This window comes from Stigmatopora argus, chromosome 3 (genome assembly GCF_051989625.1).
Source record: "Stigmatopora argus isolate UIUO_Sarg chromosome 3, RoL_Sarg_1.0, whole genome shotgun sequence".
Taxonomy (NCBI): Eukaryota; Metazoa; Chordata; class Actinopteri; order Syngnathiformes; family Syngnathidae; genus Stigmatopora; species Stigmatopora argus.
This window is the reverse complement of record NC_135389.1, coordinates 5,362,694-5,386,026: the sequence shown is the minus strand read 5'-3', so window position 1 is coordinate 5,386,026 and position 23,333 is coordinate 5,362,694. Positions and strand designations below refer to the sequence as shown.

Below are 23,333 nucleotides of genomic sequence, written 5' to 3'. Positions count from 1 at the left end.
ATGTTCCTTTATGTAGTATTCTAATATCCACTATTGACCAATATGTTACGTGGCTTGTCATTTCTTTATGATTCACAGAGCCCAATGTCAGGATATTTTGATCTGGTATCTGAGCCATGCAGGGACCACTGCAGTTTTGTCACAACTCAGACAGCTCTCAGGTTTACAGAGTCAGAAGAATGATGTAGCAAGAGGCTTCTATTTCACCGCTGGCAGCAATGGTGGAGTTCAACTTAGCTGCAGAGAAGGCTGCAGGTAATGCGACCATTCCAAAATTGGCCTATAGTAATCTTAAACATGATTTGCTTGCAGTGTTCTTTGTCTTAGTCTTAATTATTTGGAAAGAAATACAGATGAGCCTTATTCCTATTGTTGTCATTTTAGAACGTGGTATACTTCGTGTAATTCTTGTGGACAAATACTCAAAAAGTTTTGGTCTTGTTTTAGTCAACGAATACTCAATTTAAATAATTTGGTAAGACAAAGGTTTTCGACAATTCTGAATGAGCGATGACAGATGAATACGTGATTTAGACAGTCCATATACAGGTTAAAGCACATGCTGCGTAATCAAATGTTCTTCCCATAACATAGTTAGCTGAAGTTAGCAGCGCAAATAAGCTAATATATTAGCTTCAATATGCCCCTTCATTTACACCAAAAAATATAGAAAATACAAATTAAAATTATAAAGGACGATTTGGTCAGCACATATCAAGAGTGACATGTAAACAATTAACAAATAATTGCTATATAAATAAAATAGAAATATAATGAAGTCTGGTATTACAAGCACATACCTCTAATGATATATAAAATAATTATAAAGATAATTAGATAACATAATATAAGTACCTGAATCTGTTCAGTCATTTATTCAAATTTAATATTCACCTATATCTCTATCCTCACAGTATTGTTTTTCTATTAATTTTCAAACAATCAACTCACTAAATAATAAATCAGTCATTGAAAAATATGGTCAAAAAATTAATTAATTCACTTGACCTAAGTCAGATTTAAATGCTAATACTTATTAGAGGTCATAAAAACTGAAAGGGCAAACTAAAACTATTAACTGCAGACCAAACATAGATGGGATGTAGGCTGACTAACGACTCATGCATTAAGTAAATGTCATGCATTGTGTGTGTGTGTGTGTGTGTGTGTGTGTGTGTGTGTGTGTGTGTGTGTGTGTGTGTGTGTGTGTGTGTGTGTGTGTGTACATACATACACACACACACATCAACAACTGGGTAAACACACATTTGTTAATGTAACCGATTTTAAGATAATTATAGCCTAAAAACAACATAACAGGCTGTTTGTTGGTGGTCAGAGATAAAAACAAAACATTAAAACAAGAACAATAAACAACGTATATACGTCGAACTCGAGTAGTATTCGCAGGCCCTGCCAAACTATCAAAAAAGTGTGACATATTCCGGAAAATATAGTATGTAGTATTTTCTTCTCATCTAATCTTGTCAGACTAAATCTGTAAATCGTTTTATGTTACAGTCTTCAGAGACATGCTTTTAGCTTTTCATCGTTGTCCTTGTTTGTTTTGCATTCACACCGCTGCAGTGATGAGGATGATGTGCTTTATGAAAAGCTGTCAGCGGAGCAGTGGAGGGTCGAATGTCTGATGAGCCTCTTGGGTGAACTTAAAGACAGTGATCTGCCTGGAGATTTCTTCCTGGACTTGCTGAAGGTTAGAAATCCAGGTTTAAATGTTCACAATTTAGTGTTATGTTCATCTCTCAATTAAAGTGAGAGACTAGCATAAATCATCATGTGAAAGATGGTTGCTCAAAGTACAGGCTGTCCATGAAGTCACTTTACCATTTCAAAAATATATTAAAAATGCAATTGATTAGATATTTTATTCAGATGGGTTCTATTGTATTCAGTGTTTATTAAAGTTTTTTTTAATCACACTGCATTTGTGTGTTTCAGGGATCCTGTTTGTAAAAGAGGTGATCTTGAATGAACCCCTACAAAATGGCTACCCCTCAAGAGAAGGTGCTATGTGTCTCATGTTTTTTGAAACAAAATCGGATAGGCAGACTGCAAAACTACAGAACTAAGTATGGACGAGATCCACCATCACGTCTGTAAATCCGTTCATGGCACAAGAAATTTATGGAGATGTTAGTGTAAGTAATCAGTGGGCGACCAAGAACATCATCTTTACATGATCGATGTTTTCATTAGATGTTCTTGGTCGCCCTCTCCTTCCTTTATCTAAGACTGTCCCCGTCTTCATAAATTTCTTGTCCCATGCACGAATTGACGGACGTGATGGTGGATCTCTTCCATACTTAGTTCTGTAGTTTAGCTGAGTCTGCCTATCCAATTTTGGTTCAATAAACCATGATACACATTGCGCCTTGCCTTCTCTTGGGGGGTAGCCATTTTGAAGGCGTTTTTTCAACATCACCTCTTTTACATACAGGATCCCTGAAACACACAAATGCAGTGTGATTAAAAAAACTTTAATAAACACTGAATACAATAGAACAAATATGAATAAAATATCTAATCAATTGCATTTTTAATAATTTTTTGAAGTGGTAAAGAGACTTAAGGAACACCCTGTATTTTTATGCAAATCCCAATTTTTTTACATTTATTTTTTTAAAGACCGATGACAATCGAGAAAATATTGTTTAAAATAAAAAAACAAAAGACCCTGCTTCTTAGCTATTGCTGTGGCAACTGTGATGTCAATATACGTATGCAAACTTGGACAGATACACCTTACTGTAAATGCTGATAGACTTTAAAACAGGTATAAACAAACTTAAAAAAGGCACACACTCTTTACAGTTACCTTTCCTCTGTAACTGTCTTTCTATTTTCTCCATCTGAGATGCAGGGCCTCCCCACATTATGCAGACATTTCCTCAATAAGTCCTGGTCAATCAGCTTAATGTTCTTACAGTCGAAAGCCAAATTCTGTTGCATACAGACGCTCCCCTACTTACGAACGAGTTAGGTTCCGAGCGATTGTTCATAAGTTGAATTTGTTCGTAAGTTGATTCAGTGCTATATTTTCTATTATAATTTATGTTTAAGGCCTATATAAGTATATTGAAGGTTTATATAAGTGCATTTGTATGTTTAAGGCTTGTATAAGTAACCTGCATTGGTTTGTACTGAAAAAAACATTTAACGAACGATCGTCGAACGATTCAAGTTGTATTCCCGTGCAACGCTCACCATTTTCTCACCCGCATCAAGCTTCTTTATTATTGCCACTTTCGTTTCAAATGAAATGGCTTGCCTCTTCCTTGCACTACCACCCTCACTAGAAGCCTTTCGCTTTTCACCAACCATATTGAATAATGGATGCACGAGATATTTAATGATAAAAATGTTCTTTGCGCACTGGAGATATGTTCACGCACTTGCGCACTGCAACGAACTGGGCAGAGGAAGGTGGATGCTGGGTGAGCTCTCACAGCGCCAGGCATCGGTATTAGCGGCGGAAAGAAGCACTACAAGAAGTAGCCAAAAGAAGCCAGGCTCACAGAACAAAGAAAGTTGTAAAAACATTAAAGTAAAAAGTATAAAATACAAAGTAAAGAGGAATATATTAAGAAATATTAAAATGTAATTTTAAAAAAGATAGAAAGGCTGTAAAACACGAAAAACAAGAATATACAGAGCTACTGTCACTGGCTTCCGCGTGACGGCACCATCTTGGGGGAAAAAAACCTATGCACAGACATGTTCGTATGTACCGTTGTTCGTAACTCGAATGTTTGTAAGTAGGGGAGCGTCTGTATTTCCTTTTTTTCTGTGACTTCTTGAGTAGAATTCATGTATAAAAGGACTTTAAAATGATGAATCACATATATACAGTGTTATTTTTATATATCCGTACGTGGAACAATGGGCATTACCGCTGTGACTGGTTCTAGTGAACAATCTGGAATACTCAAATTTGGATGGTTAAACGGTATTTGAAATATTTTACACCACTTCTGGGAAATACTGGTTTTACTTATTTATTTTTTCATTTCATTCATTTATTAAACAATATTCTTTCTTCTGCTATGCACATAAGAAACATTGTATTGTTATTAAGGATAAACCGATTCCTATTTAACATCTATTGTCAGGGAAACTGACAAGTGAAATTCTAAGTCTCCCAAAGACGGAACCATCTTGATGCTATACCAACGGGAGGGGTTCTTTGATTAAACATGACAACTGCAAGGTCATTGGTTTTTACAGCTATTACCCATCAGGTCACTGAAGTAAAATAAATCATGGCGAAAAGGTTAACCTACTATGAGGTTACAAGAGAAGAAACAGCTTATACTCAACTATAAAATGAAAAAAAATTAATTACGTGTTTCCAGATCACTTATATATCTCCATGATTGTTGACACATTAATAGAGAACAACAGATATTTGACAGTATTTTATGTCTACGAGTAGCAAACAAGTAATTAATACTACAAATTCTAAATAGTCTACATTAGTATTTGACTGGCTGAGTATTGTGGATTGAAGCATATTAAATATGATCCAATATGACAAAGGTATTTGGAATATGCATTTCAACATATTGAGGAATGCTTGGCCAACATATGTTCAAAGAAGAATGAAAAACAAAAGGCAATTTTTGTTTCACTAATTCTCTTTATGACATGCTTCTTCAAACAATTATCAGAAACTGTTGCTAGCTTGTTGTGGCCATAGAGCTAGGCTTTGGTATCCTTTTACAGTAAAACCTTGAGATACGAGCTGAATGTGTTTCGGGATCAGGCTCGTATGTCAATTTACTCGAATTTCAAAACAGTTTTTCCCATAGAAACGAACGAAATACAAATGAATCCATTCCCACCCTCTGAAAAAACACCAAAAACAGGATATTACAATGTTAAAACATCTTTTTATTTGTTCTAATTCACCACTTACTCACTGAGGAACAAATAACTACCTAGACCTTATGATCTAATCATCTTCAATACTAAAATGTGACATTATGATCTCACTTGGACTACTTATTTATTTATTTCTTATTTATTGACTATTTATTTGTCTGTTTGTTTGTTGTTGCTATTTGTGCACAACGTGGTGAACACGTTAAATCTCATTATAGTTGTATAATGACAATAAAAGCATTCAATTCAATTCACCTGGACGGCCGCATCGGAAACCATCTGGTATGCTCGTATCTCAAATTTGTCCCATATCTCAAGGCAAAAAAATAGCTCTGAATCCTCGTATCTCAAATTTCTCATATGTTGGGACACTCATATGTCAAGGTAATACTGTATACTGTGTTTTTTAAAATGAGAACTTTTTGCTTAATGTTCTCGTTGTCCATAGCAGAAATTGATCCCGGGGCACCCAGAAAACTGAGCCAAACACGCGGGCTGTATTGTGTCCCTTCATTTCACAACACACTCATATACTGGGGGTCAACAATATTTTTTTTTAAATGTATTTATTTAGTTATTTTTTATACACGTGCAAATGTGTGATTTGTGCAGGAGCTAACCAGTTGGACAGCGGTAGCAGCAGCAGAAGATGAGGAAGAAATTGGGCAGCATTTAGACATATCTGCCATGACGCTTCTTGAGCTGGAGCTCCAACAACAGGGTCATATTGAAAGGCAAAGCCACACATTGGCTTTGCTTCAGGTGTTGGCCATAATGCTGGAGTCTCTTCAGCATAATGTATTACTGAGAAGAAACATACAGGTTTGTGAAGAATTTGCTTTTCACTTGATGACATTGAGCATACCTCTCATTACCTCTGAACAATATTGCTCCAGAAACTATACTCTTTCAGTTGATAAACTGAAAAAGTGTCAATATTTGTGGAACTGATGCTCATTACTATTGGTAAAAGGGTCCGTCTTGAGCAGCGGGCCCCAACCTTTTTCTCACTGCGGAGCGGTAAAGCTCTACCTTTCTCGCGGATCGGCATGTGGGGAGGGCGACAATGTAAGACAAAGGCGTGGGGGGGTGCTTGTGGGGCTCTGCAGAAAAACAAGTCCCAAGCATAATAGCAATTTCTCATTGTATGTAGGAGGGCGAAATTGAAAACGTTAATATTTATTTTTCTGATGGACCGGCACCAGGTGGCTGGCGGATCGGTGGTTGGGAACCGCTGGTCTAGCGTTTCTAAAGGCTCTGGATGTTGTGGGGTTGTCTTGGTTGACACGCTTATGCAGCATCAGGGGGAACATTAGGGACAGTGCCTCTTGATTGGCAGACCAGGGTGGTCATTCCCATTTTTAAAAAGTGGAACAGGAGGGTGTGTTCCAATTATAGGAGAATCACCCTCCCCATGAAGGTATTCCGCGGTACTGGAGAGGAGGGTCCGCCGGGAAGTCGAATCTCGGATTCTATATAGTCTGTTTTCCATATCTCCCTCCTCTACCACACTTGAATCAAATGATCAACTCATCGACAAGCTGTCCAGAAGCTTGATACCGATCCCGATTATTTGATTCAGTTGTGTTGGTGGAGGGAGATATGGAAAACAGACTGGATAGCGTCTCTTGAGGACCGGAGTTGGCCACCCCTGGTGTAGATACTGTATTTGTTAAGTAAAATAAATATATACATATACTTGGCAAGAAAAGTAGGACTGGCAGACATTGGCTGGAATATTAAGTAATGCGCTCATATATTGATATGACAATTTTATTAACTTTTCTAGCCCCCTGACCTCTGGTTATTTATTTATTTTCATGCTTTTAGATAGATTTTTCCATCATTATTTGGTTTTCTTAGCCCTTGTAAAGTATTGATTGCAATATTTCCTCTCCAGGTGGTCGAATTTATTGACACATTGCTTCAGAGGGCATGCATTGCATTGGATCTGACTAATAGCGTTATTGGAAACCCAATTGAAAGCCAAACACTGAGTATGGGCATGGGCCTGGTCGCAACTCTCCTCTCTGGACCTCAGGTACTCGTTTCTGAGAGCAATCTATCATATTACATATGCGCTGCAGTCATTCAAAGGTAATACTTGAGCCTTTAAAATTCTGTATTGTCATTAAGTTGAAGGTTTATGGTAAAAGTATTAATTAGGCATTGGTGATTTTGGTTATTTTATTTTGACTTTGTTTGCTACCACAGTGGATATGAAGCTCACCCTTAAATATATTATTGACTATTAGCATAATGAGGATATTTCTATTGTATTATTTGGGTCTTACATAGTACATCATTTGTATTGAGAATTAGTAACATTGATGTGACATTGATTCTTTCTCTACTACAAATACTCGTGGTTAAGCAAACGTAATGATGTGCATACACCTTAATAAGGCAAATCTTTTACACTATGCAATAAGTGACCTTAACTTCCTTAAATTTTCTATAATTTCACAGCTCACTGCCAACGTTTACTCCACTTTATCAAGGCTACTTCGGCCACTAGAGACACTCTCTCAGAAACACCCAGATGTGTTCATCCAAGAGCTGGCCTCTAATTTAAGAGCGGTCATTGCTACCCGTGGTGGCTACCGACCAGAAGACATTGCTACCAGTGCTTCGGCAGGCCTGAGAGACAATAAGATATCACCCAAGAGCCACAGTCACACTTCAGAAAAAAGACACAAGACTGCAATAAAGGAATGGAATACTTGTCCTCCATCATCCATAAGCAACAAATTTCAACAATCCCACATCAAATCACCAACTTACTCTTGGGGCTCTAAGGGAGGTGAAAATGTACGTCCCCCCAAGTCCTTTTCTGATTGTCTGAACGAGGCTTGTGACATTGATGTGCCAACCAGAGCAATTGCCCTGCGGACCTTGACCCAAATGCTGCAATCCAGAGACCAAGAAACTGTTCAAGCTCAAGAGAAAGTCCTAATTGTAAGTAGTTGTTAATTTTTCATTTCAATAGGTCAGTAACAGTCCTGTTTTAGGGAAACTGTTGGGTAGTGAAGGCTTTGGGAGGATCTTCTGTCATTAGAAGTTTATAATGAATGGCGCTTGCTCCTCCAGGGACAACCATGGTTATCCCCTTGGGACTTGTTAGTTGGCTGAAGCCTAAAAAAACAACTGGTTTATTATTCTCTTTAATCGATCAACGCTGTCAAACTGGACAGCCATTCATCATCTAGCCTAGCGTTAGAACCTTCAATTATTGATTTTTCTTGTATCGTTTTATGATTTTCCGTATCATAACCTAAGGTTCCCCTTGTACCTGGGGTGCATTTTGAATTATTCTATTTGATAGTCTTGTTGATTTAATACATTTATTACAGTTTTGATCTTTGATGTCTGGTTTGCAGTAAGATAACATACAATTGTGTACATTCTCGAGGGTATATCATTTAATATCACCTTTTTCCCTAGCTTTTCCTGGAGAACCTTGAACATGAGGACTCTTTTGTCTATCTGTCAGCTATTCAAGGTAATATACTTTAAATGCCTAGGTGTAAATGAAATATTTGTTTGTACTGTACAACATGCAACATTATAATAAGTAATGCTAAATATCAGAAATTCCTGACATGAGGACTCATAACGTATACTAATGTAGGACTTGCTTCATTGGCTGATGCCTATCCTACAAGAATCCTGGAGACGCTCCTAAAAAACTTTCAGCATGGCCCTTCACTCTCTACATCAAAAAAGGACCACTCCTTGGAATTTCGCCTTAAAATGGGAGAAGTCCTAATGAGGGCAAGTAGAGCCATGGGTGAGCTTAATAACATTATTACCCATATTTTCGTAGTGTGTATGTCGGTGTGTGCGTGTATAAGTTTTTTTTTTCCATTGGCTGATATCGATCAAGGAATGTTGTCTTGTCAATGGTGATCCTGTGAAAACTCTGGTGTTTAATGGTTGTATAGATAAATACATTACAAATATATGTATAGATTTCTTATAAAATACAGGTTTAAGGATGTCCATAATGGTGGGGAAAAGTCCTCTTTGGTTTTCTTTGCAGATGGTAAAGCTACAGCATCTCATATTTCCATTTTTTTTAAACCTCCAAAATTTCATTGGTTATTAATCTATTATTGTTTTATCATTCTACTACCCTACATTTGAATGATTATGCATTAAAAAGTTCATTTGTCCTACCGATTTTCTTAGAAGCTCATCCATCATACCTTTGCTAGCAATATGTATTGCTGTTTGTGGCAGTATTACATTTTCCTCCTGCAGGGGAGCTGACACCCCACCTCGGTCGTCCCTTGGTGTCTGTGTTCCTGAGAGGGACCAGAGACCCAGACCAAAGTGTCCGTGCCAGCAGTCTGTCTAATCTGGGAGAGCTGTGCCAGAGACTGGACTATGCTTTGGGTCCACTGACTCAAGAGGTGAGTGGAAAGAAAGGGACTGTTGCGACCTATCTTGAGACAAAGGGAGACCATTTAACATTTTTGCTATTAAAAATGCCTATGATATGATACAAACATTTTCTGTGTCTATGTAGCACTGAGCGTGTTTAAAGACTGTTCTGCCTAAGTTTATCCAGTACGTGAAGTGTCACACCAGAGGAGATAAAACTCTAGACCATGTTTATTCTAATATCAAACATGCTTATAGAGCCACACCCCTCCCTCACCTTGCTGGATCCGACCATGTCTGCCTGTCCCTCACCCCCTCATACACCCCACTCCGGAGGCTAACAAGGCCACAAATAAAGATAATAAAAACATGGCCCGAGGACGCCCTTTCTCAGCTGCAGGACTGTTTTTCCCGCACCATTTGGGAACTTTTTGAACACCACAACCTCCAGGACTACACAGACATCCTACATCAAAAACTGCACGGATAACGTAACTGTTAATAAACGGATATAGGTTTTTCCTAACCAAAAAGCCTGGATGACCAGTGAGACACAGGCACTCATCAAATGCCGTAACTCCGCCTTCAGGTCCACCACCCTGCAGCAGTACACTGGAGCTTCAGGAACATGAAGTGAGACAGGTACTGCGGACTGTGAACACCAGGAAGGCTGCTGGCCCTGACAGAGTACCTGGGAAGGTGCTCAAAGCCTGTGCTGACCAGCTGACTGGTGTTTTCACAAAGATCTTCAATTGTTCCCTGCAACAATCCATCATCCCATCCTGCTTGAAATCTGCCACCATTATCCCTGTCCCTAAAAAGCCAACCATTGACAGCCTGAATGACTATAGGCCTGTTGCACTCACGCCTCTGATCATGAAGTGCTTTGAAAAGTTGGTCGCCCGCAATATCAGGGATACAATCCCTCCCTCAGTTGACCCTCACCAGTTTGCCTATAGAGCAAATAGGTCCACTGAGGACGGCATCGCCGTAGCTCTACACACAGCACTGAGCCACCTGGAGCACCATGGGAACTACGTGAGGATGCTTTTCATTGACTATAGCTCAGCATTCAACACTATAATACCGGACATTCTGGCTGACAAACTCTCCCACCTTGGACTATCCTCTTCCATCTGCTACTGGATTAAGAACTTCTTAACCAACCGTCCACAAACTGTTAGACTTGGTCCCCACCTCTCTTCCTCCATTACACTGAGCACTGGCTCCCCTCAAGGCTGTGTACTGAGTCCTCTTCTGTACACATACGACTGTACACCAGTCTAACTCCATCATCAAATTTGCCGATGACACCACTGTGGTCGGACTCATCTCAGGGGGATGAGTCTGCTTACAGAGATGAGGTCAACAAACTGTCTTCGTGGTGTTTGGTGAACAATATCACACTAAACACCACAAAAACTAAAGAAATAATTCTGGACTTTCGCAAACAGCACAGATCTGGCCCCACTACTCATAGATGGAGTATGTGTAGACAGGTTCCAATCCTTCAAATTCCTGGGGGTCCACGTCACAGACAAGCTCTCCTGGTCTACCAACACCACGGCAGTGGTGAAGAAGGCCCAGAAACGACTCCATTTCCTGAGGGTACTCAGGAGGAACAACTTGGACACTAAGATTCTGGTAACCTTCTATAGAGCCACTGTGGAGAGCATCCTGGCATACTGCATTACAGTGTGGTACGCTGGAAGCACTGCAGCAGACAGAAAGGCCATGCAGAAAGTGATCAACACTGCCCAGAAGATCATTGGCTGCTCTCTGCCCTCACTGGATGACATTGCCAGCCCTCGCTACCTCAACAGAGCCGAGAACATTGTCAGGGACCAATACCACCCTGGTCACAACCTGTTCCAGCTGCTGCCCTCTGGCAGACGCTGCAGGTCTCACAAAGCACGGACATATAGACTTAAGGACAGTTTTTTCCCATAGCCATCAGGACTCTGAACTTGCGTTAGTACGACACACAATCCCTTCTGTGCAATAACTTCGGGGTGTGCAATAACAATGTGCAATATCTTAGATTGTGCAATATTTTAGAATTTACCATATTTTCACGACTATAAGGCGCACATAAAAGTCTGAAATTTTCTCCAAAATAGACAGGGCGCTTTATAATCCAGTGCGCTTTATATATGGACCAATACTAAAATTGTTATCACGATAAAATAAAATAAATCCGTCGATAGGACAACTATGGCAAGCAGCCCCCGACTCTACTATTTCCCGTAGATAAAGTACTGCGCAGTGACTGCTGGGATATACACCCAATGTCAATAGACCCAATGGATTGTGGGCTGCCGATCGGCATCAACACTAGCTAGCTACTATTTGTGAATGGATTGTGGTCTGGCGATCGGCATCAACACAGTTGCGAAGCATGGAAGACAGCCTTGGAATACTAGTTACGCTAGCTACTAGCTAGCTACTATTTGTGAATGGATTGTGGTCTGGCGATCGGCATCAACACAGTTGCGAAGCATGGAAGACAGCCTTGGAATACTAGTTACGCTAGCTACTAGCTAACTACTATTTGTGAACGGATTGTGGCTTGGCGATGGGCATCAAAACAGTTGCGAACCATGGAAGACAGCCTTTGAATAGTTACGCTAGCTACTAGCTAGCTACCATTTGCGAATGAATTGTGGCCGCCTGGACGAACGTATTAAACTCAGCGTTTTCGATGGACAATTGTTCAATTCAGACACAGAAAATGAGGACTTTGATGGTTTTGTGGGTGATGATGACGTGAGTACATTGTAAAATGGCTAAATAAAGTACAACCGAACTGCAAAGTTATCACAGCCGTCAACCTAGGTGTATTGACAAAAGGACTATTTATCCCAGCAGTCACTGCGCACCGGAAATAGCGTCTGGTGCTGCTTTCGTAGACAGCGCTATTACGGTTCGATAATCATCCATAAATTATATATATATATATATATATATATGTATGTATATGTATATATATATATATATATATATATATATATGTATATGTGTATATATATATGTGTATATGTGTATATATATATGTATATGTATATATATATATGTATATATGTATATATATATGTATATATGTATATATGTATATATATATGTATATATGTATATATATATATATATGTATGTATATGTATATATATATATATATATATATATATATATATATATATATATATATATATATATATATATATGTATATATGTATATATGTATATATGTATATATGTATATATATATATATATATATATATATATATATATATATATATATATATATATATATATATATATATATATGTATATATATATATATATATGCCATGCCTGGCTTCACGAAAAGTGGCAGGCAGCGCCGGGCTTCTTACGCTACGATTTGTGAATGGATTGTGGCCGCCTGGGCGAACGTGAACGGTTGTTCAAGCTTTTGCCAAAGCCGGCATCATTTCTAAGGAGCCACATGGAAATGACGGTGACTCTGAGAACGAAGAGAGGGGACCCGGCTTTTTGGAAGGCTCGTTTGGGCAATTGTTTAATTCGGACACAGAAAATGAGGACTTTGAAGGATTTGTGGGTGATGATGACGTGAATGAGTTGTAAAATGTCTAAATAAAGTTCAACCAAGCTCAGTTTTGCTTCCGTTGCCTTTTTAAAACGTGTTTTTAGCGTGTGGGTGTAGCGTGCAAGAACTATATTTCCCAGCAGTCACTGCGCACCGGAACCCGGAAATAGGCTGCTTCCGGTAGGCAGCGCTATTGCGTTTCGATGTTCATCCATATAAAATATATGCATCTAATGAAACGGTGCGTACAGAAATAGCACTTGTTACTGACACTGCGGCTTAAAATACGATGCGCCGAATAGTCGTGAAAATACGGTACCTAGCCAGGATGACTTTTTATACTTCTATATTACTATTTTTTTTACTGGGAAAACACACTTTGTGGAGAAGCACCTAGACTACTTGATGGTGGTTATATGCAGCTGTGTATGATGACAATAAAGGCTTTTGATTTGATGTTGTAGAAGGATATTTGGTAAAATTCAGTGCAGTAAAGTCTCATTTTTCTGTTGTGCAGCTGTGCTCCTGTCTCACTTCTGTGATTAAGACAGAGAAGGAAGCAGAGGTGAGGAGAGCTGCTGTCCATGTTATTACCTTGACGATCCGAGGCCTTAGTGACAAAACGACTCAGGTACAAAAATACACACAGCCATGTACCGTCATTACTCGCATATAAGCCGCCCAGCGTATAAGTCGCACCCTTAAAATTGTTGAATTTTACAATTTCTCGCGTACAGGCTGTTGCCTAATTCACAATTTTCACCTGCATATTCATGGTTTTAATAGGGAGTACAAATGTTACTTTGAAGGGAAAATCTTAAGAAAAAACATTGTACATGGTATTTCTGAGATGAATCAAAAGCACATTATTAAGGTCACTATCATAAGGAAGTTAATATGCAAAATATGTAAATGCAAAATATTAAATTATTCAATTTGAAAAAAGAAATAAGTCTATCTTGTTGAGAACCTGGTGCTTTTTAATGACAGAAATTCAAATTTTCCTACCAGAAGTTTAAGATGTTGTGGCGGCCAATTTTTTTGTAATGTTGAAATATCTCGATTTTTTTGTTGGTTCATATTACTACAATAGTTGTCACTTTCGAACAAGAAATAAAAAGAAAAAAATCAGAGCGGAATTTTGTTTTATTTCATAATCACCAAAGTACAATCATTTCCTTTCAAAAAGGAAGTAACGTAAGCACAACCAAAAACTGTGTCCGTAGCGGTATAGTGTTCACCAAGTCTCTGGGTTCAATAATAGCATGAGATACACATTATGTGGGTATCAAGGCTGATATTTTAACGATCGACCGCAAGACCTTTGATCAGCCTTAACAACTATTGGGATGTGCTGACATGGTAAACTCTACAAACACATCAATCAAGGCTACTTGCGTCTGGCCAGTCAGAGCACGTTTAACTAGGCAAGACGGCAGCGCCCTAGGTAAGAGCAGTGACAGGCACAAGTGACGTTTTATGCAAGATGTTTTTTTTCTTGAATTTGGAACGCATTAAGCTCGTATAACAAGGCATTACTGTATTACACTAAAACTTAAAAAAAAAAAAATAAACATGTCATCTCTTAACTCAATTGGCTCGGTGTGCAATTTGTGTCAGTGTGCTCAGGACTTCCTGTAGAGTGCACCATCTCTGTTGTAATGGCATGAATATCCGTGTCCTCACATTTCTCTCCATATCTTTGACACATCACGCAACTTCAAACACAAAACTTAATTTATTGTACCAAATGGGCATGAGTAACCAGGGGGTATTGTAGAAAACCTGTTCCCAAACCTCACACTCTAGGTCAAACTTGCTATGATCCTAAAGTAGTATCTTAAAAGTGATGATCATTGTGGTGACTAAAGAATATAAAGAAAGACCCAAGTAAAGCCGACTTGCATTTCTGCTGTAATGTTTTTGGCATTTTCTGCAAGATTAGGTTCTGTCTGGGTATGCCTGTAAATAGACTTTTTGCAATGGGAACGTGACAATGTTTTGGGAATGTGGGACCGTGGCGATAAGAGTGGCTAACAATGTTTTGACAAGCTTTGAGCTTTCAGTAACCCTCCAAATGTTCATCCGAAATCAAAGTCCTTAATTTACAATAGAAAATCACTCAAAATGTTACAATAATTTAAAAGGTGTTACAATTAATATTGTTACCACGAAGCCCAAATCTTTGAGGCAGATGATGCATTTAGTAGAACTTCTAAAATATGACTCACATAAAAATTAAAAATAGGTTACATGCAATGTAACAGAGATTGGCAAATAAGTTACATATTATAATCTATTGATGAAGCTGTAATGTTCCCCTGTGTTAGTATTTTCAGGAATGCATCTGGATGATAAAAACTTTGTGTAGAGAGATGTTGCCTGTTTCGAGGCCAAAGCTAATCTTTGTTTGAAATTCACAAAACAGTTTATCTATACCCAAAGTTGTTCCGCGTCTATCATCAAGTGAAGCTTGGCCTTCAAATTAGTCGAACCAGACATCATTTCTTTACCAGTAGCAGGTTTGGGATGGCTCAGTATGTTCTTGTTTTCTGATATGATGGAAATTCGCAAATGCAACACTTAGTTCCCCTAGAAAAATAGCTTTTTTTCTTGATACATTAGACTGTTGCTTTTAGAGACTTTAAAACCTTTGTTTGTCAAACATTTTGGGAAGGATACTGTTACCACTGTAGCAAAAATGTGTTGAGCTGTTTGGGGGTCCCCATTGGCAGGTGGATTCTGTGTCTTTCCTTTCTGCAATTGCACTACGCTTAGTCAAATTAATCAGATTCTGTTGGATAGCTTTCATATATTCAGAGCTGTAGTATTTATTTGAATACCTGACCTGTATTTCCCTATGATTACCTTCACTTCTCACTGTAATTATCTTGTTTTTTCATCAACTGTTTTAATCTAACTTGTCTCTCTCCTACTTTTCATTCACATATTTATTTACTCTATCTCTTTGACCTTCATTATCCTTTAACAATACTTCCACTGCCTTCTCAGTCACCGTTCAATCTGCTCTTACTGTTAGTTGGTTGATTGCTTCTCTAATTGCAAAATAGCTCCTGCTAATACTGGTCTATCAACATCTACCACACTAGTCATGTTGTTGTTAAATTGTCAGCAATGCAAAAAAATGTTTTGTAAATTTGAATGTAATTGATTGATGTAGCTAGCTATATACAGTTGTGGTCAAAGGTTTACATACACTTGTGAAGAACATAATGTCATGGCTCTCTATCAAAGTCAGAGATGCAGTATTTTTGGCATACTTCATAACAAATATCAGCATCCAGTCAGAATCGTAGCCACATCAATTCGCGATCAAAAACCAAACAGTTAATAGTAATTTAGTGGAGTCACTCAGTACCCCCCGAGGAACCGTTTCGTGCGTAGTGTGTTTAGAGACGAGCACATTTAGCACTTGCACACGCCCAAATGTTAATGTGTTTGTGTTGTCGAGCGAGTTTTTGCTGTTTTATTTTCTTTAATAAAGAATATGTGAATTTCCTTTGTCTTCTTTAATAGTGGTTAAGGTTAGTGGTTAAGGTTAGGCGAATTGTCTGGCGACGAAGTGTCCGGAGATGAATTGTCCGTCGACGGAGTGTCCGGTCAACGAACTGTCCGGCGACGAAGCGTCCGTTCGACGAAGCGTCCGGCGACGAAATGTCCGGTCACGGTAAAAAATATACATACAGCAGCGCTAATATTTGGTAACATGTCCCTTGGCCATTTTCACTTCAATTAGGCGCTTTTGGTAGCCATCCACAAGCTTCTGGCAAGCTTCTGGTTGAATCTTTGACCACTCCTCTTGACAGAATTGGTGCAGTTCAGTTAAATTTGATGGCTTTCTGACATGGACTTGTTTCTTCAGCATTGTCCACAAGTTCTCAATGGGGTTTAAGTCAGGACTTTGGGAAGGCCATTCAAAAACCTTAATTCTAGCCTGATTTAGCCATTCCATTACCACTTTTGATGTGTGTTTGGGGTCATTGTCCTGTTGGAACACCCAACTGCACCCAAGACCCAATCTTTGGGCTGATTACTTTAGGTTATCTTGAAGAATTTTGAAATAATCCTCCTTCTTCATTATCCCATTTACTTTCTGTAAAGCACCAGTTCCATTGGCAGCAAAATAGCCCCACAGCATAATACTACCACCACCGTGCTTGATGGTAGGCAAGGTGTACTTGGGGTTAAAGGCCTCACCTTTTCTCCTCCAAACATATTGCTGGGCATTGTGGCCAAACAGCTCGATTTTTGTTTTGTCTGACCACAGAACTTTCCTCCAGAAGGTCTTATCTTTGTCCATATGGTCAGCAGCAAATTTCAGTCGAGCCTTAAGGTGCCGCTTTTGGAGCAAGGGCTTCCTTCTTGCACGGCAGCCTCTCAGTCTATGGAGATGCAAAACTCGCTTGACTGTGGACACTGACACCTGTGTTCCAGCAGTTTCTAATTCTTGGCAGATCTGCTTTTTGGTGATTCTCGGTTGAATCTTCACCCTCCTGACCAATTTTCTCTCAGCAGCAGGTGATAGCTTGCGTTTTCTTCCTGATCGTGGCAGTGACAAAACAGTGCCATCCACTTAAACTTACAAACAATTGTTTGCACTGTTGCTCTCGGGACCTGCAGCTGCTTTGAAATGGCTCCAAGTGACTTTCCTGACTTGTTCAAGTCAAGGATTCGCTTTTTCAGATCCATGCTGAGCTCCTTTGACTTTCCCATTGTAGCGTTTGTGGGTGTTTGCATCCAATGAGCCCTATTTAAATGGCCTAAGAGAAGTCACCAGCTGTAGTCACTCATAATCACTCACAAGAAGTTAAGAGGCCATGAAGCCCATTTCACTGACACAACTTTCTAAGTCACCAAAATTGCTAATTCGTGTTGCTGTATGTATATTTTTGATCAAGAAGATTTGATCACTTTTTCTGTTAACCCTTAATAAAGTCATAAAAGAACCAAACTTCATAAATGTTGTTTGTGACAAAGAAGTATCTGTTCCAATCACTCTATCAGAGAAAATCAGAGTTGTAGAAATAACTGGAAACTCAAGAGAGCCATGACAAGCCATTCACAAGTGTATGTAAACTTTTGACCACAACTGTACATACTGTCATCCTTCACCACTTCCCAGCTTCAGAACATCGCGTTTTTTATAAGTATCCAAATCAAAAATCTTCATTAACTTGTGAAAATTTGCGCTAAAACATGCAAGCGAAAGACAGGGAAATGTCACTCAACTCGGCACCGAAGAAGAGAATGGCGGGCAGCGGGCGCCACTTTTATCCAAAAATAGAGATCGCTGGGCGACTAAGACGGCCAGAAGCCGCGAAGGAGCAAAGCGAAGTTGAGTTTTCGTTTAAGTTAGTCCGGTAGCAGGCTGACGGCGTAGCTCATCTCATTTTCGGAACTGCTTTATCCTCATTAGGGGGGTGCTGGAGCCTATCTCAGCTGACTCCGGGCCAGAGGCGGGGGACACTCCGAATCGGTGGCCAGCCAATCACAGGGCACAAGGATATGGACAACCATGCACACTCATTCCCAGACCTAGGGGCAATTTAGAGTGTCCAATCAGCCTACCATGCATGTTTTTAGAATGTGGGAGGAAACCGGAGTACCTGAAGGAAACCCACGCAGGCCCGGGGAGAACATGCAAAGTCCACACAGGTGGACCGGCCTGGATTTGAACCCAGGACCCCAGAGCTGTGAGGCCGACACGCTAACCACTCGCGCCACTGGGCCGCCTTGAAAGCGTTGGTCTTATAAAAAAATAGAGTTCTCTGGGCGAATAAGACATCTGGACCGCGTGGAGGAGCGAAGTGGAAGTTTAATTTCCCCCAAATCAATGACTGCAATAAAGATGAAGAACGGGGTCTTGGTACTTTAAGAAATCCCAAGAAAATTTCAATATGACATGCAGTTTGCAACAACACGTCCTGGTGATTATTGTTATGGTCATAGCCATCGAATATGGCAATTGTCTTGACAGTGTTATGTCCTTGTACAAAAGTATATTTGTACAAAAAAAGAAACTGCGGTCACAACTCCTCATCACCAACTTCCTTGCCTTTGCCAAAAGCCTCTTGCAAAAGGTCCTCCTACTGCCCCTATGGCGGCTCCTGAAGATTTCATCGATGATCCAATGCCCCCTGAATATGACAGAGGACTTGGATTTAAGCTCCCAATAACAAGTTTTTTTTATTTAAACCAAGCAAAGGATTTATTTTTGTGAGTACGACAGTACTTAAAGTATTTACATTTTTTAATATGTAGATTATATTTAGATATACACTCTTCCCTCGATTATTGCGACTTCACTTATCGCGAAATCACTGCGATTTTTTTCTGCTATTATTAAAAAAAATGTTGTTTTTTTAAGTTCATAAAAATGTGAAAATACACGCTGAAACTCATAAGCGCAAGCCACTCCCCTGTCTTCTGCTTGCTAGTAGGACTCAGCACTGAATGGAGAAAAAAAAGGTAGTTATAATAGGGGGATCCTACTTCGTGATTTTTCCAGTATCACGGCCATGTCTGGTCTACATTAACTGCAATATTCGAGGGATTACTGTACATACACTTCATATGTCTATAACTGTAATATTTGATAAATACTCTTCTTGATAATTGTACTTGTGTACTTGTATTTTGGTATAGGTACGAAAACATACAGTACGGTAGTAATAATAGGGGTGATCCTACTTCGCAGTTTTTCGATTATCGCGTCCATGTCTGGTATACATTATCCGGAAAATTCGAGGGATTACTGTAGTTACTAGCGCTCAGCATGCTGCCCCTCAATTCTTGATTGTCGCATTCAAGCTGCAAATGTAAGCAATTTAGCATTTGAAAGGCCTTTTCAGCATACTGTGGCAACGCACTCTACACCCTTATCTTACTGACATAGCCACATATAGAAAGTTGGCGAGCTATATGCACTTTTTTGTCCCACATACAAATGCATTGCTTCTTTCATTTTAGCACAGGAAAGATGCAACTTTCTCATTTTAAGGAGGAAGGGGTGATTTTAGCAGGGGTAGAAGTTCTTTACCAGCTTCTGCAAGAGCGTAGCACCTTTATAGCCAGCTAGCTAGCTAGCTATATTAATCTAATACTCCGCACGTGCTCAGTTATTAGGCATGGAAGTACATAGATTACCTACTCGGGCGCATAAATTCAAACAATTGAAGAAATTTTGCCCAGTGTATAGTTCTTAATTCCATGGTGATTATGGAGACTATTTGATAGCAAATAACAAATCAGATGAGGAATTACTGTAAAACTCAACTGGATATCTGTTCATAAAGCCAATGCACTGAATGATGCACTCAAAACATTAAAAAAGTAGTGCCATAAAAAACATACAGAGACATACTACCACACAAATTACACATAACCTGACATTACAAAATATAGCATTCCAGCTGTCCACTCATTTGTTTACAATGAAACGACTGAAAGGTAATTCTCATAAAACCCAACCCTCATCCAAATTAGAAATGTGATGAGTGGTTCAAGTGCGGCTTTTGGTTTGATCTTAAAACAGGCTTTGTCATTATTGAACATCTGCGCCTGTGCACCAGCTGTACACTGTTTAATGATACCCAGTGACGTGGGAACAGACTCCCAACACATCACAAAGGTTAAGCCAGGTGGTGATGGTCTTGTGAAATTTCAAGGGTCAATTAGGATTACTATGTCCCTTTGTGTAGAAAAAAACAAATTGCAGTGGCACTTCAACATCATTCCTCTGTGGTTCCTCTCAGGTTCTCCGTGATGTTCTCTTGGACTTGTACAGAGCTCTCAAGTGGGTGGTTCGATCCGACTCTGATGAGGTCGCTGTACTTCATGCCCAGCTGGCCCTGGAGGAGCTTGATGATGTTATGCGAAGCCTACTCTTCCCCAAGCAAAAGTTAGAGAAGAAGATAGTTGTTCTACCCTAATACTTAGAGTTGTACGTAATTTTTTTCTTCTCCAGCACTTTTGGAATTCAGGTGTTGTACAGAATAACTGAGCATAACAGCATTTGTATTTTTTTTGTGTGTAAAATAAATACATTTGAAATAATAAACATTCACATTAACCTTGCTAATCATGATTAGTAACACAATGTACTGCTTATTACATATTAGCAATTAGACAATGTTAGCATATTTCATTATAGTATGAACTGTACATTGTGTTACTAATCATGCCTAGCAAGGTTAATGTGAATGTTTATGTGACATCTGAATATTCATTATGGATTTTAGAGTTTGTAAAGACTAAAAAAGTAGCATAATGTGGGAATGATCCCTCTTTACCATGAAAACTGTTAGGTTGGATATTTCTAATACAGTTAGTTAATTAAGCATTTTAACACCCTGCTATATTGCAAGTTCTCCTACTTAGAAGCTCTGAAATTTTCACCATAGGTGCATGTCCACAGAGATAATCCAAAAAGTAAAATCCACAGTTTTTTTAACGATTTATTTGTGTGACACAGCTGCAAATAAGTATTCCTGTTTGTCCACCTTTAAAAGTCCACCTACACTCCATGTATTATCCCAAATCAGATGCACCTGTTTGAGGTCGTTTGCTGCATAAAGACTCCTGTCCACCCCATACATTTGGTAACACTCAAACTTATAACATGGACAAGACCAAATTTCAGAGCCCTCAATGATTGCTAAGTGGGAGAGCTTGCAATATAGCAGGGTGTTCAATTATTTCTTGAACTGACTACCTGAATTTCACATAGGAGTAAGTAAGAATTGATCAGCTAACCATGATGTAAAGCAGTGGTCCCCAAACTATTCCAGAAAGGGCCGCAGTGGCTGCGGGTTTTCGTTCCAACCTGTAAGAGGAAACCTTTCCACCAATCTGGTATCCTAGAAGTGCAATCAGTGGATTGCAGTCAGTTGCTTCTTTTTTCAGCATAAAACTCATTGGTTAAACTGTTTGTGTCGATCGGTTGGAACAAAAACCTGCACCCACAGCGGGCCTTGAGGGCCGGTTTGGAGACCTCTGATGTAAAGCATAGGTGTCAAACTCATTCCAGAAAAGGCCGAGTGGGTGCAGGTTTTTGTTCCAACCCACCAAGACGACACCTTTTGACCAATCTGTTTTCTTACAACTATAATCAGATGATTGCAGTCAGGTACTGCTTCTTCCAGCAGACCTCCCCATTGGCCTAACTGTCTGCGCTGTTTCAGTAGGGAGGAAAACCGGTACTCGGACATTTGGTCGCCGGACATTTGGTCGCAGGACGTTTGGTCGCCCGGACATTTGGTCGCCGGGCGTTTGACAACATGACAAAGAGTTTACTGTTGAAACCAGCTCTCAAAATTATATTCATGAGAGAGAGTTTAATATCTAAATATCTACTGTTGAAACCAGCTCTCAAAATTATATTCACCCGGGCGACCAAACGTCCGGTGACCAAACGTCCGGGCGACCAAACGTCCGGGTGACCAAACGTCCGGCGACCAAACGTCCGGTCACGGGAAAACCTGCACCATCTTGCCCCTTTCTGGAATCAGTTTGACACCTGTGATGTAAAGGGTCATTACAGTGAACAGCTATTCAAAATTGTACCCCTAAGATATAACCTTCACCTGTATATGGCAATGTACTATTCGCTTACCTCGGATAGGCTTCGCTGCTCACCCCGGCGACATTTGCCAGTGCTCACACTTAAAAAAAATAACTAAAAAAGAATGGAATCAATTGTTTGGTGAATCTGATGATGAATCAGACTTTGAAAATTTTTATTATGATGATGAATTAGACTTTAAGGATTTAAAAATTGTAAATTCCATCTGAGAATTGTGTTCATACTGGTAGTTTGCTTTACTAGGTTTCCGTACCATATTTTGTGAATCAATGTTTTGTCATGGCGACATGTGTTCAGCATATGCCAGTTACGAGTACCGGTGCAATCCTTGGTGTGTGCTGAGAAAAAGTGGAGAGAAAAAAAAATATACCAATTTTTAGTCACATATTATGGGTGCCCGTTATACACGGGTGTGCGTTATACTCGAATAAATTCAGTAGATTTTTTTTCATACTAGACTACTGTACTTAACTCATTGTATGCCATTGATGACGATAGACGTCAAATTCATTTACCGTATTTTCACGACTATTCGGCGCATCGTATTTTACGCCACAGTGTCAGTAACGTGTGCTATTTCTGTATTTTAGACACACAAAGCACACACCGTTTTTTTAGACGCATATATATTATATATGGATGAACAACGAAACGCAATAGCGCTGGCTACCGGAAGTAGCCTATTTTCGGGTTCCGGTGCGCAGTGACTGCTGGGAAATATAGTTCTTGCACGCTACACCCACACGCTAAAAACACGTTTTTAAAAAGGCAACGGAAGCAAAACTGAGTTCGGTTGTACTTTATTTAGACATTTTACAACTTACTCACGTCATCATCACCCACCAATCCATCAA

The 23,333-nt window shown here is 39.4% G+C and overlaps 1 protein-coding gene across 2 annotated transcripts in view; it reads left to right on the top strand.

Moving 5' to 3' along the window:
- The window catches only part of tango6 (transport and golgi organization 6 homolog (Drosophila)), a 36,723-nt gene extending 13,793 nt beyond the window's left edge, over positions 1-22,930 (top strand). The window contains exons 9-19 of one of the 2 annotated variants that reach the window (XR_013299635.1): positions 79-255; positions 1,588-1,714; positions 5,515-5,724; positions 6,803-6,943; positions 7,372-7,860; positions 8,347-8,404; positions 8,534-8,692; positions 9,166-9,317; positions 13,393-13,506; positions 20,651-21,822; positions 21,945-22,930. Coding sequence is in view for 1 of the 2 variants with exons in the window: in XM_077596587.1 (XP_077452713.1) it covers positions 79-255; positions 1,588-1,714; positions 5,515-5,724; positions 6,803-6,943; positions 7,372-7,860; positions 8,347-8,404; positions 8,534-8,692; positions 9,166-9,317; positions 13,393-13,506; positions 20,651-20,827 (1,804 nt within the window). In the remaining variant the exon portion in view is untranslated. Of the gene's footprint in view, positions 1-78; positions 256-1,587; positions 1,715-5,514; positions 5,725-6,802; positions 6,944-7,371; positions 7,861-8,346; positions 8,405-8,533; positions 8,693-9,165; positions 9,318-13,392; positions 13,507-20,650 lie in introns of both variants that reach the window. The other variant, XM_077596587.1, reaches the window with a different exon arrangement.
- Positions 22,931-23,333: the final 403 nt, after the last annotated feature.